This window comes from Periophthalmus magnuspinnatus, chromosome 2 (genome assembly GCF_009829125.3).
Source record: "Periophthalmus magnuspinnatus isolate fPerMag1 chromosome 2, fPerMag1.2.pri, whole genome shotgun sequence".
In the NCBI taxonomy this organism is placed as follows: Eukaryota; Metazoa; Chordata; class Actinopteri; order Gobiiformes; family Gobiidae; genus Periophthalmus; species Periophthalmus magnuspinnatus.
The window spans coordinates 13,032,249-13,044,854 of NC_047127.1; the positions used below are offsets into that span (position 1 = coordinate 13,032,249).

Sequence of the window (12,606 nt, forward strand, 5' to 3'; positions counted from 1 at the left end):
AAGAATATACAATAATACACACATGTCAAACTCAAGGCCCCGCGTACCAAATGTGGCCCTCCGCATCATTTTATGTGGCCCTCGACAGAGTAAATTAAAAGGTATGATGGTCTTAAAAAGTCATTTTATGAGGAGATACACAGTTACACAGCCATATTTTTACATCTAGGCAAAAGCATATGCAATATTTGTAACTTAAATAAGAAATAAATACAGAAACAGTTTATTCACAAGTTAAAAAAGTAGTTAAATATTTTACATCTGGCCCTTTGAGAGTAGCCATTTTGCTGATGTGGCCCTTGTTGAAAATGTGTTTGCCCCCCCCTTCAATACTATATAACAAGTTTTATCTTTTATAGATGCACTTTTTTCCGTTTTTTTTTTTTTTTTTTGCACTGCCTCACAATATTTCTTCTTGATTAAGTTTCTTCCGCTTATCTGAGGCTGGGTGCGGGGGCAGCAGTCTAAGCAGGGACTCCCAGACTTCCCCTACCCCAGACACTTCCTCCACCTCCTCCAGTGGGACCCGAGACGTTCCCAGGCCAGACAAGAGACACAGTCCCTCCAGCATGACCTCTGTCTTCCTCCTTGTGGGACAGGACCGGAAAAAACTCCTTAGGGAGGAGCAGCGACTCTACTCTGAGCTCCTCCTGTGTGCCTGAGCTCCTCACCCTGTCTCTAAGGGTATAAGGTGAGGAGTTCAGTCACACCGTCAGCTCACCTATGATCCTACCCTCACCTATGGTCCTTGATTAAAGTAAGATGCTGTTTGAGGAGAGCATTGAGTCCGTCTTTAAGATCTGCTCTATCGTGTATTCGTTTTTACAGTATTTGTATCGCTAAAAAATTCTGCATTCTTACTGTCAGCCTCTCCATCCATCTGACCGCCAACTTGTCCTGCTTGTCTTCCTGGAGATAGACAAGTTTAAACCCGTACTGCCCAGACAAAGCAACAACATTGCCATGGAGACAAGCAGGTCACCAGAAAAGTTACACAGTGCACCTTGGAGTGATATTATTTTGAAGTTGCAGTAGTAGGTTAGATAAAGTGAGGGTGTGAGGGTTGGAGTGGTTGTCAGGATCCCATGTGTAGGAGTTAGTTCTGTGAAATGCTGTCTCCAAAAATGTCTAGTAAGGCCAAATCAGACCGCACGATTCACACTAGTTGCCGCTATTCTTGGGATATTTTTTATATTTTTAAAAATATTTTTTGCCCTGGGGCGTTCAAATGAGCCCCTCACATAGTACCCATCACAGTTATGCCCTTATGATGGATCCAGGTACCTGCAGGCTACACTTAACCCAAGCTTGTAGATTCACTTTTTTATATTTAAAGGGCTCATGTTATGATATGTTGTTATAATGTTTTCCTCATCACAAACAGACCTGGAGTTTGGTTTTATTTCATTCAAACATGTATAACACACGTTTAACCCTGCATATTTAGGCTGAGTTCTTCTCTCAAACAGAAAACACTCTGTACCACCTTGTGATGTCATCATGTGGTAATACTGTGTTTTTAAACTCTATACAGCTTCTCTAGAATCATTTGGATAATTTTAGCCCTGGAATTGCTAATGTCTATGGAAATAAAGGTAAAAAATAGCCATTAACTTGAAAACTGCAGCTTCATGACATCACAAGGTGGAACTGAGCATTTTCAGCTTTGGAGATGTACAGACTAATGGTAAAGTGTTACTCAAACATGTGTGAATGAAATAAAACACAACTTCAGGTATTTTTTTGATGAGGTAGCAACATCATAACATGACTTAAACCTCACAAGAGTCCATTTTGTTTAATAAGACCTTTTGATTTAATTATTTATCTAATCGTAATATAAAGGCTAAATCCAACAAAAAAAGTATATATTGATAAAACTGTAAAAAAAAATCTGGGGTGAGGGAAGTCTGGGAGTCCCTGCTTAGACTGCTGCCCCCGCGACCCGGCCCCGGATAAGCGGAAGAAAATGGATGGATGGATGGATGGAAAAAATCTGAATAGTTTTTTTGTGTTTTCTCTGTAAATATTCACTTTCCTCGCTTGTCTCCACAGATATGTTATTGCTTTGCTTAGAATGTTCCACAGTATGCCATTAAACGTATTGATCTTCATGGTCCCAAGCTGGTAATGCCACCAGGCCAAGATACAGGTCAGATCTGTGATAATGCAAGCACGGTCACTGTAAGAATACAAGCAAGCAATAAAAACAATAATTGAACATGGATGAGATTAATGCCTTAGTGTAGAATATTCCAAGCCCAGCATCAACGTTTCTATGGAGATGACAAAAACCCCTGCCAGAAAAGTTACATAGTGCCCTTTAAGTATAAATTATTGATAGTTAGACCATATACCAAATCGTCCAATCGTTCTTATCTTGTGCACAATATATGGACCATGTCTATCTAGAATACATTTTAAGTTTAATGCCATACTGTGGAACATTCAAAGCACAGCAGCAACACGGAGACAAGCTGATGCAAACCCCTACCTCCATCGCCCAATACATTTAAACAACAGGTAGAGACGGTGCAGGTTACATAAGGAGATCGCAGAATAACTCCCATACAGTAGTTGAGAAAGTGAACTTTTTACTTTTTGCTGTAATTGTGGTTTGAGCTGTCACTTTGACAGGTAACCGGCCTAATAGCCTCTTTTGGGGTTTTGCGAAGCAGGAGATTCTGAAAATACCTCCTTCTATTGCTCCTCCTGTACCGTTTGTCAGGAAGCCGGAAAGATGAGCGAGTTAAACCAGGCATGGAAAGATTATGCTCAACAATATGACCACATGTGTTGTACCGGTTTGTATTTTCCCACTTCCTGCAGCGTTCGTATTTATCAAAACTGTACCGAGGTCGAAACAAGAGACGGACCCGTATACTGGGCCGATATTTGCACTTTTTGACGGCCTTAATTCTGCTAACGGCCTTAAATCTCCAGCACACACCAATATTTAGTTTTGGCCGCCTAAAGAGTACATCCAAAGCTATATTTGCACAAAACACAGCACAGCTCTCTTAAAAGTTTGTGGTAAAAAAGGGCTATGGGGGAGTTTGTAATAGATTTAAATGAAATCATTTCGGTAAAATCATCTTAATCTGCCCAACGTATCGACCCAAAAATTTCGAGCTTATCGGCCATCGGTGGTTCTGGAGTATTAACAATTGGTCTAAACCAGAACTGAACCAGGACTAAACAAGGTCTAAACCAGTACTGAACCTCGAGTGAATCAGGTCTAAACGGGACTGAACCTGGACTGAACCAGGACTGACACAGCTTAAAATCAGGTCTAAACCAGGTCTAAACCAGATCTAAACCAGGTCTAAACCAGGTCTATACAAGGTCTAAACCAGAACTGAACCAAGAGTGAATCAGGTCTAAACCAGGACTGAACCAGGACTGAACCAGGATTAAACAAGGTCTAAATCAGGAATGAACCTAGAGTGAATCAAGTCTAAACGGGACTGAACCAGGACTGAACCAGGACTGAACCAGGACTGAACCAGGACTGAACCAGGACTGAACCAGGACTGAACCAGGACTGAACCAGGACTGATGCAGCTTAAAATCAGGTTTAAACTAGGTCTAAGCCAGATCTAAACTAGGTCTAAACCAAGTCTAAACCAGGTCTAAGGCTAGGTCTAAACCAGGACTCAAACAGGACTGAACCAGGACTAAACCAAGTCTAAACCAGGTCTAAACCAGATCCAAAACAGGTCTAAACGGGTCTAAACCACATGTAAACCAAACTAATAAATACAGCAGCACCTGTATTACAATATAAACTAATTAAACCAGATCTGCCTCTTCTCTCTCCCTCCACAAATGACTTCTAAGGTCAGTTCGCACCTGTGTTGTCGTTAGAAGCTAAAATGCTGCAGAAGAAAGGCTCGCTCACTAATCATATCTGCAACTTGTGACTTTATTGATTTGCTCTCACTATCTCCCACTCTGACAAATGCGCTGGTCTTTCTCCCTTTTCAAGTCGGGATCTGTGCGTTCAATAGAGGATCGATCACAGCGAGAGGAAGCCACAAGATGAATTGACTTCTTGCCTGATCTTTCTGATTTCTGCTGTGTGTGTGGTGTATGTGTATGTGTATGTGTGTGTGTCTGGGTGTGGCGGTAGCGGTGTCTCATCATAGATTTAATTTGTGTCTATTTTTGTGGCTTTTGATGGTGGTCAGTGTTAGGAAGTGACTAAATACACGTAACAAAAGTGCGTATTAAAAGAGCCCCCGTCCCGCCCGCAATGCTGGTTCAGCAGGGAGCCGGCGCTTAGCAACACCGTGAATCAAACCTGTTGTTAACGCTAGCGGGAGTGACCTCTGGAAAAGAAGACGCCTGATTTGACACAATAATTGCAAAATAAAAATACCAGGATCACATACGAACATTTTAAAACCAAAATGACAAGTCTGACAGCAGCAGTTACAGAGAGAGGGGCCACAGTTTTTCAATAGAAAGTGAATTGAAGCCAAAGCCGATGGAGCTGGAAGCACGCCCATGATCACATTCTATTTGTAACATAGCAGCTAGCAGGTTAGCTATGTCCATTTATATATACAGTCTATGATGTAGCCTGCGCTCTTAGTTTTAAAAAGGTACTACAAATACAAAAACAAGGGTTGCTAGTGTAGTAATAAGTGCTTTCCACAACTTTCAGAGGCCAGATTGAAGTACACAACACACTTATTTTGACCTCAACAGCTGCTTATACGATATATCTGTTCTGGGGCAATGCACATTTTGCTCAAATACGTGGGGAAAAATCTGCTACAGGCCCTTTAAACAAACATAAAGCTGTTTTTATACTCTGTTTTACGCTATAACATAATTCAACTCAAGTATTCAGAGTACAGCACCGTGTAACTGAATGCAATACAAAACACATTTTAATGCAGGTGTTCTGTATTCTGTAACTAAAGAATTGTCCCCTCTCCGTTGCTCGGACCAGGCAGGAGCGGTAAAGGACTACATAAAGATGCTGCTGGAGGACGAACATTTGAAGTTCCTGGTGTTTGCGCACCACCTGACCATGCTCCAGGCCTGTACTGAAGCAGCCATAGAAGCCAAGGTAATGGAACTCAGCTGTCTGTAGTACTGTGAAAGAACACGCTTTAAGATGCTTTTGACACTGATACTTGGGCCGCGGGATACTAGCAATGATTTCCTGTTTAAAAGGACGGTGCAATTATATTGTATTTGAAAGTAAAATGTAGTATTAACAAGTAAAACAGGAGTAAAACAACAACATTTCGTAGTTGTAATAGCAGAAGTAGTACCGTAGTTGTAGTCGTGGTGGTAGTAGTAGTAGCAACAGTAGTAGCAGCAGCAGGTGGTAGTATTAGCTGTAGTAGCAGCAGCATGTAGTTGCAACAGTAGGTAGTAGTAGTAGTAGTAGTAGTAGTAGTAGTAGTAGTAGTAGTAGTAGTAGTAGTAGTAGTAGTAGTAGTAGTAGTAGTAGTAGTAGTAGTAGTAGTAGTAGTAGTAGTAGTAGTAGTAGTAGTAGTAGTAGTAGTAGTAGTAGCAGCAGATAGTAGTAGTAGTAGTAGTAGTAGCAGCAGATAGTAGTAGTAGTAGTAGTAGTAGCAGCAGATAGTAGTAGTAGTAGTAGTAGTAGTAGCAGCAGATAGTAGCAGCAGATAGTAGTAGTAGTAGTAGTAGCAGCAGATAGTAGCAGCAGATAGTAGTAGTAGTAGTAGTAGCAGCAGTAGGTAGTAGTATTAGCAGTAGTAGCAGCAGCAGATAATAGTGGTACTAGTAGTAGTACCAGCATGTAGTAGCAACAGTAGGTAGTGGTAGTAGTAGTAGTAGTAGCAGTAGCAGCAGTACAGTAGTTAGCAGTAGTTAGTGCTAGAAGTTTGTAGTAGCAATAGTAAGTCGTAGTGGTAGCAGTAGGTAGTAGTAGTAGTAGTAATTTTATCTAAAGCAATAAAATGTCCATGGCAACAAGCTGATGGCAGGTCATGTTTGTGGAGATGCAAGCCACTGTGACAATGTATGTTTCTCAGTCATTTTAATGCAATAAACACCTTTGATTTTAGAATATTTTCGTGGCTTGCACAGTTACACAGTAGGTTCACTTAACAATGCCGTGTTTTGGTGATTATAATTAACTTTTCTGGTAGAAGGCCCATGGAGATGTTCTCGCTTTGCCCAGAATGTTCCCCGGTATGGCATTGATTTGGTCTGCATGGAAATAAATAAGAAAAAAAATGTCTCAAAAAGTAAATGCCTTTATTCAAACCTTCCTCTGGCCTAATTTGCCTTTTGGATGCAGGTTTTCAGGGAGAGAATGGAGTCGCCTCAAACTGTGATCAATATCCAGCGGCTGTATCAAATGCAATAGTGTCTGTAGGTTTATATTTAGATTTTCATAACTCGCCAGCTCAGACCCACCTGGCTCATCCCTGTAATTATGACCTGCTATTCCTGGGTATTTGTTCAAGTATATTGTTGGAAATGGCACCTTAGACTGACAGCTGCGGATTCAAATTAAAATGTAATTAATGTAATAACAAGTGTAGAGATCTATAGGCAGCGTAGTGTTATACAGCGTCAAACTTGAAAGAGACATGTTAGAGTTTCTGAAAAGTTTGGGTGCAAATTTACAGATTTAGTTTTGGCCAACCTGCTGCCTAAAGAGTACACACAACGCTGTATTTGCACAAAACGTGACTACACAGCTCTCTTAAACGTTTATGGTAAAACATGGCCATGAGAGAATTTGGAGTACCGGTAAGTTTAAATGCAATTTAAAAAAAATCTGCCCTAAAATATTGAGCTTATTGGCCATCAGTGGCTCCGGATTCTTAACAATCGGGATCAGTGCCGGCCATGAAAAAAAACCATAAACCCATATTGGTCAATCACTAGTCTGAACCAGGTCTAAACCAGGTTTAATCCAAGGCTAAGCCAGGACTAAAACAGGACTGTACCAGGACTAAAATAGGATTGAGCCAGGACTAAAACAGAACTAAAACCAAGTCTAAACCAGGTCTAAAATCTATTTTTCAGCTTTTCTGGTGGAGGGTTGGCCACATGTTTGTTTCCATGGAGATGTTATTGCTTTGCCTGGAATGTTCAAAGCCGGAAACACTACCAGCCCAAGTCACAGCTTTAAAGATACTCTGTGTAACTTTTTCAGTGTGGGGTGTGCCTGCTTGTATGGAGATGTTCCTCCTTTGTCTGGAATCTTCCACAGCAGGGCATTAAATCACTTACTTGCATTTATTCAGTGGTGCTTTTATTGCCAAAAAAGCCTTTAAAAAAAACGTGCATTCTTACTGTGAACGGGGTATCCTCTCCACAGACTTGACCTGTATCTTGGCCTAGTGGCATCTGCAGCTTGTCACGTGTAGATCAGTAAGTTCAATGCTGTACTGTGGAACATTCAGGCAAAGCAATAACATCTCCATGGAGAGAAACACATGGCCTACCCTCCATCTTCAAATTTGCACCCCATATTTCTTGCAGAAGGAGAAAAAACTTTTACTTAATGCTTTATTATGAATTCACATTTCTTTCAAACTTGCATGCTAGTTATTGTAAGCTTTACGTCACAGCAAAACTCCTCTCTTGTCTCTGAGAGTTGTGAAAAGCACTTGTAAACTCATCACTGTGAATAATTAGGATGCTCTGAATGCATAAGATAAGTGAGGAATAACTGCAAACCGTTTAAAATGAACTACTTCTGTTTTTTGCGTTTTTAAGATGGTAAAAATCAGTTGCGGCGCCTTTAATGCAGTCGTTAATCACCGTTGAACAAGTATTGGCGAGGAAGGACAATAGGACAACGTACCTATTACATAAAGGAGACAAAAACAATTACGCAATGCTTCTAATTAATTCATATTCGTCTCAACCTTGTGTTTCTGTTGCTCGAAGTAAACTTTTTCTCTTCGTAACCTCCCGAGGCTCATTTCACACGTCATCACCAGCTTCTGCACGCGCCACCTGTGAACAAGTGTAAAACTGTGATTGTTTAGCTCGTGTGTACGCTCTAGCAATCTGCGCGTTAGCATTTTTGAGTGTTAGCGGCGCGTGTGTTAGCCTTAGCACAACTGGGGTCGGAAAAGGTGTCGCTCGGATGCATTGCAGCGGTACAACGTGTTATAACACTTCTCCAGTTCATTCGCACTCACCAATTAACAGAGCCGCGCTAAAAAAAGCAGGATTTGACGAGCGGGTTTGCAGTCACGTGATGTTTTTTACGTCTCTCTGCTTCCTGAGAGGTTAGATTCTCACCTGGTGTCGAGCGAGAGGAGCTTATCTGTTCAAAAAAGTGTTAGATGTCTCCAACTTTAGAAAAACTTTTTGATGGTGTTTTTAATTGTGTCTCATGTTTCACGGTGAAATTGGACTTCAAACTTGAAAATTTTGTAAATTTTCTTTTGACTGTGCCATTTTAATAATCTATTCTAAAACATGGGTTAATACTCCAGCTAGTCATCTAAACATCGAGAAATTGTGCAATTGCTGGGATTAAGATGACATCACAGCATCTATAGGTCAATTATATTTAATACACAAAGGAGAAGATAAAATAAATATTGTTAAAATGCGCATTTCTGTTTTAATACAGTGAGTTCTTGGGTCTAGTCACTATAGAAATGATCAGGTTCAGCGTTTAAGAATTTACCTTTTGGATATTTTATGGTAGAGGTTCCCAAACTCAAAACATCGAGGGCCACATCTCAAAACATTTGAAGCAGAGAGCCACAGACTGGTGATCAATGCAGTTTGAGGTTATAGTGGTAGAAATAGTTTAATTTGCTGTTAAAAGTACTGCTTATGATCAATTGAGCCGGTTCAGCAGGAGGCGTGAGGGCCATTAAAAACTGGTCTGAGGGCCGCATTTGGCCCCTGGGCCATAGTTTGGACACCCTTGTTTTATGGCAAAGAACAATGTAATCAATGGGGAAAACTCATCAGCTCTAGCGAATGAGTCAATGTTGTTTTTCCCTTTAGAATATATTGTAAAAGCAGCATTTTGTGTCTAAATCAGTCCACTGTGTGTTGCCTTTATCTAATCAAGTATTTAAGTATCGTTAGGATTGACTGAAAAAGCCGTTCTCCTTCCACGCTTTAAGTTGATGTTGTTATGAGCGACAGTAGCTCAGTAGGTACAGTGTTTGTCCATTGAGCCGAAGGTCGGTGGTTCAAATCCCGCTCTCAATGTAAACATCATTGGTTGAGCGGTCTGATCCACTGACCCACGGGTTTGTGGTGGGATTCCAGCTCCCACAGATGAATTTTGTTGTTCTGTCCTTTTTTCTCGTTTTGGGGCTAATTTGCATGCATTTTAACTGATTAACAATGAACCAAAAAATGACTATTACTGTAGTGCAACTTTTTATGCATAAAGGGTAAACACACTCCCACTCTCAGTTTGAACCATTTTAAACACACCTGAGTCTATTCATTCATAGGTCATTTCTCTCTGTGATTAGCTTGTTGTTCAAGTGTGAGTGCTCACATTAGCCTCTGTCATATAAATAAATACAAAAAGAGCCGGCCTACTCAACGTCTCTTTGAAGTGAACGGAAAGATTCAGATCCCATAAAGGAGCCGAAAGTCCCGTCACTGCAGGAATCTTTATGTAGAGCCATAGCTTACGGTAAATTATTCCAGTAGAGTCGGGTTTTTTTCCATTAATTTCCACATGCCCCTATTTCCCGCAGGATTCCAAAAACAAGCGTGCAGTTTTAGTTTGAACCCGTCGGTACACAGTTCTGGTTTATTTGACCTTTCTTTGTCCTGGAAACGCCAAAACAACACCGCAGCGAGCCTCCCTTTCATATTAATGGGTTTGGTACATTATCAGATTCACAATGGTAACAAATGCTCCGCAGGACTGAGGCTGGCATCAAAAGGATATCTCGCTCCACACTGTACATTAGCCAGTGTCAAGTTCAAGTTTAATGAATCAAAACACTATTCAGTTCTTTGTCAAACCGTGAAATAAAATGGTCCGATTTCATAATGTCTTTCAAAGCTTTTGAGTCTTCTTCATAGCGGCCAGGTTGATAACAAAATGGCCGCGCAGTGTATTCAAAACGTGTTCATTCAAGTCCATACAAAAGATGTTATATTGCACATTGAAGCATTTCCACACCTGAAAAATTGTGCTATCAGTTCTTTTTTATTTTTTTTTGGTTGTTTTTTATTTTTTTGCAGGCCGGGTATATTCGAATAGATGGAAGTGTCCCGTCTTCAGAGCGAATTCAGCTTGTGCACAGATTTCAAAGTGACCCGGCAACAAGAGTGGCCATCCTCAGCATCCAAGCAGCAGGACAGGTATGTATCATAAAAAATTAGGACTGTTGCCATAGAGGTTAACAAACTAAATATGATAAAGTCCTCAAAATGTTGCATATAACAAGAATTACAGCTCAGTGAGTGAATTCTGGAGGTTCTGAGCTGAGAATGAGACAAACTTGTGTACGTCCTTTATTGACCTAGGTTCAATTGTGACGTATTTTCTTTTTTAAATTAAAAAAAGCACAGGCTAAGATGGTTTAAATGAATTCTTGGGGGTTAAACACTGATGTAGATGCACAAATTGATTAATGCAATATTGATATGAACAAGTGAGCTTCAGTATTTTTAGGGCTGCAACAAAAACGATAATCATATCATTTATACCCATTACAATGCAATTTCTCTCTTTTCTGCTAGTAAAATGATGTATATTTCCCCTTCCCCCTCATCTCTAACACTCGTACGATGACCCCTGACCCCACGCTGTTGTCCGCAGGGTTTGACCTTCACAGCGGCGAGTCACGTGGTTTTCGCGGAGCTCTACTGGAACCCGGGTCACATGAAGCAGGCGGAGGACCGGGCGCACCGCATCGGACAGACCTGCTCCGTCAACGTCCACTACCTCATCGCCAAAGGCACCTTCGACGGCGTGCTCTGGGGCATGCTCAACAGGAAGGTCAGAGTGGTTTAAAGGCGCACTCTGGAGCTTTTAAGGTGGAGAGTCGCGCAGCTGCTTGTCTCCATGATGATGTTATTGCGCAACAAGAAGGTCAGAGCAGACAGGGGAGACCGGTTTAAAGATGCACTGTGTAAGTTTTCCGATGGGAGGTTTGACACCAGCTGGTCTCCATGACGACAGTATTGCTTTTCCTGGGAAGTTCCACAATATAGCATTAAAATTATTGGTATTGTATTATATTTTATTGCAGCTTTGTGTCTTTCCAAACATCAGACATTTTAGCTTGGACTTTTCAATGACATATTTTAGAACGGTCCAGGCAAACAGTAACGTCTCCACGGTTACAAGAAAACGCAGACTGTCCGCTAGAAAAGTTACACCGTGCACCTTTAATGTTAAGGTTGGCGGTTCAATTCCAGCTCATGCAATATATACCAACTCTGAATGTCCAAGAAATGCATTGTTTTAACTTTATTTTGAAAGTTATCCTCACATACAACAAGGATGAGACTAAAACGTTAAAAAAACAAAAAAAAAACAACGTATGAGCTCTCGTCTCTTTTGTCCCGGTCCGATCGATAACGTTGATGTATGGATGTGTAGTAGCGCAGAAATAACAGTACTTCTTGTGTCTGTGCCTGCAGGAGACAGTGACTGGCAGCACTCTGAATGGGAGGAAGGAGTATTTAAACGCACGCGAAGGCGACAAGGACAAATGGGACTTCCTGAACTTCGCCAGTGCTTGGACCCCGAGCGAGATGGTGCTGCCCCCCGGGGGAGACTCCAAGAATGTCAGCGAGGATGTGTTTTTCACTCATGTAAGTTTGATCGACTGCTACTGTCAAGAAAGAAGGAAAAATATATATATATGAAGGGGGAAAGGAGGAGGAGGGTGAAAAATGTCCCAGTCACTATTGTGCAGTTGAGTTGTGAGGTGCCATGTATTGTGAAAAAGACAAATGCTTTTCTAGGGGAATTTATTTTTATAGACCTTTTGGCTGGAAGTGATGCATTCAAATAATATGTGAGGGACACAATTTGAAAATGGATATATAGTGGTCTTTCATTCATTTTTCACATTTTACAAGGAACAAAATCTATCCGGAATCTATCATTAAAGGTACACCGTGGCCTTCAGCTTCCTTTTATATGATGCCATTTTAAGGACAGTTGACCGTTGAAAAGATAATTTTGTTTTGAACTGCTCCTCGCTATGGCAATAGTGCTAACTTTTCATCATTCTGAAACCCATGGATAGCTGTGCCTGGAATGTTCCACCACACAACATTAAGCATTTTACATTTATTTAACAACATACCTTCATGTATTTTTATATGCATTGGGCCTGGTTACAGATCAGATCTATGGAAAGGTAAGCCCGCTCACAGTAAGAGTTTATGTTATCAAGGTATTTGTGAGCAATAAAAACACTTGTTATTGCTTTCCTTGCCTGTATTCAATTACATCTCCATAGAGACAAGCAAGTGGCACATATGATATAAAATAAATCTTCATTGAAAACAAACCTACTTCACGTTCGAATTTAAGATTTGAAAAAGTGTAACAAAATCCCCATTCACTCGCACGTTCTGAAATGACTAATGTGTTTATATTGCAACCAAAATGTATCTCAGATTGCATGTATTTGAACAAAGCCA

At 40.8% G+C, this 12,606-nt stretch overlaps 1 protein-coding gene across 2 annotated transcripts in view; it reads left to right on the forward strand.

Annotated features, from left to right (window-relative positions):
- zranb3 (zinc finger, RAN-binding domain containing 3) overlaps positions 1–12,606 on the forward strand; it is a 162,078-nt gene that overhangs the window by 65,623 nt on the left and 83,849 nt on the right. For both annotated transcript variants that reach the window (XM_055226965.1, XM_033981176.2), the window contains 4 exons: positions 4,961–5,080; positions 10,186–10,305; positions 10,766–10,945; positions 11,593–11,766. In XM_055226965.1, the coding sequence (XP_055082940.1) occupies positions 4,961–5,080; positions 10,186–10,305; positions 10,766–10,945; positions 11,593–11,766 (594 nt within the window). The remainder of the gene's footprint in view (positions 1–4,960; positions 5,081–10,185; positions 10,306–10,765; positions 10,946–11,592; positions 11,767–12,606) is intronic.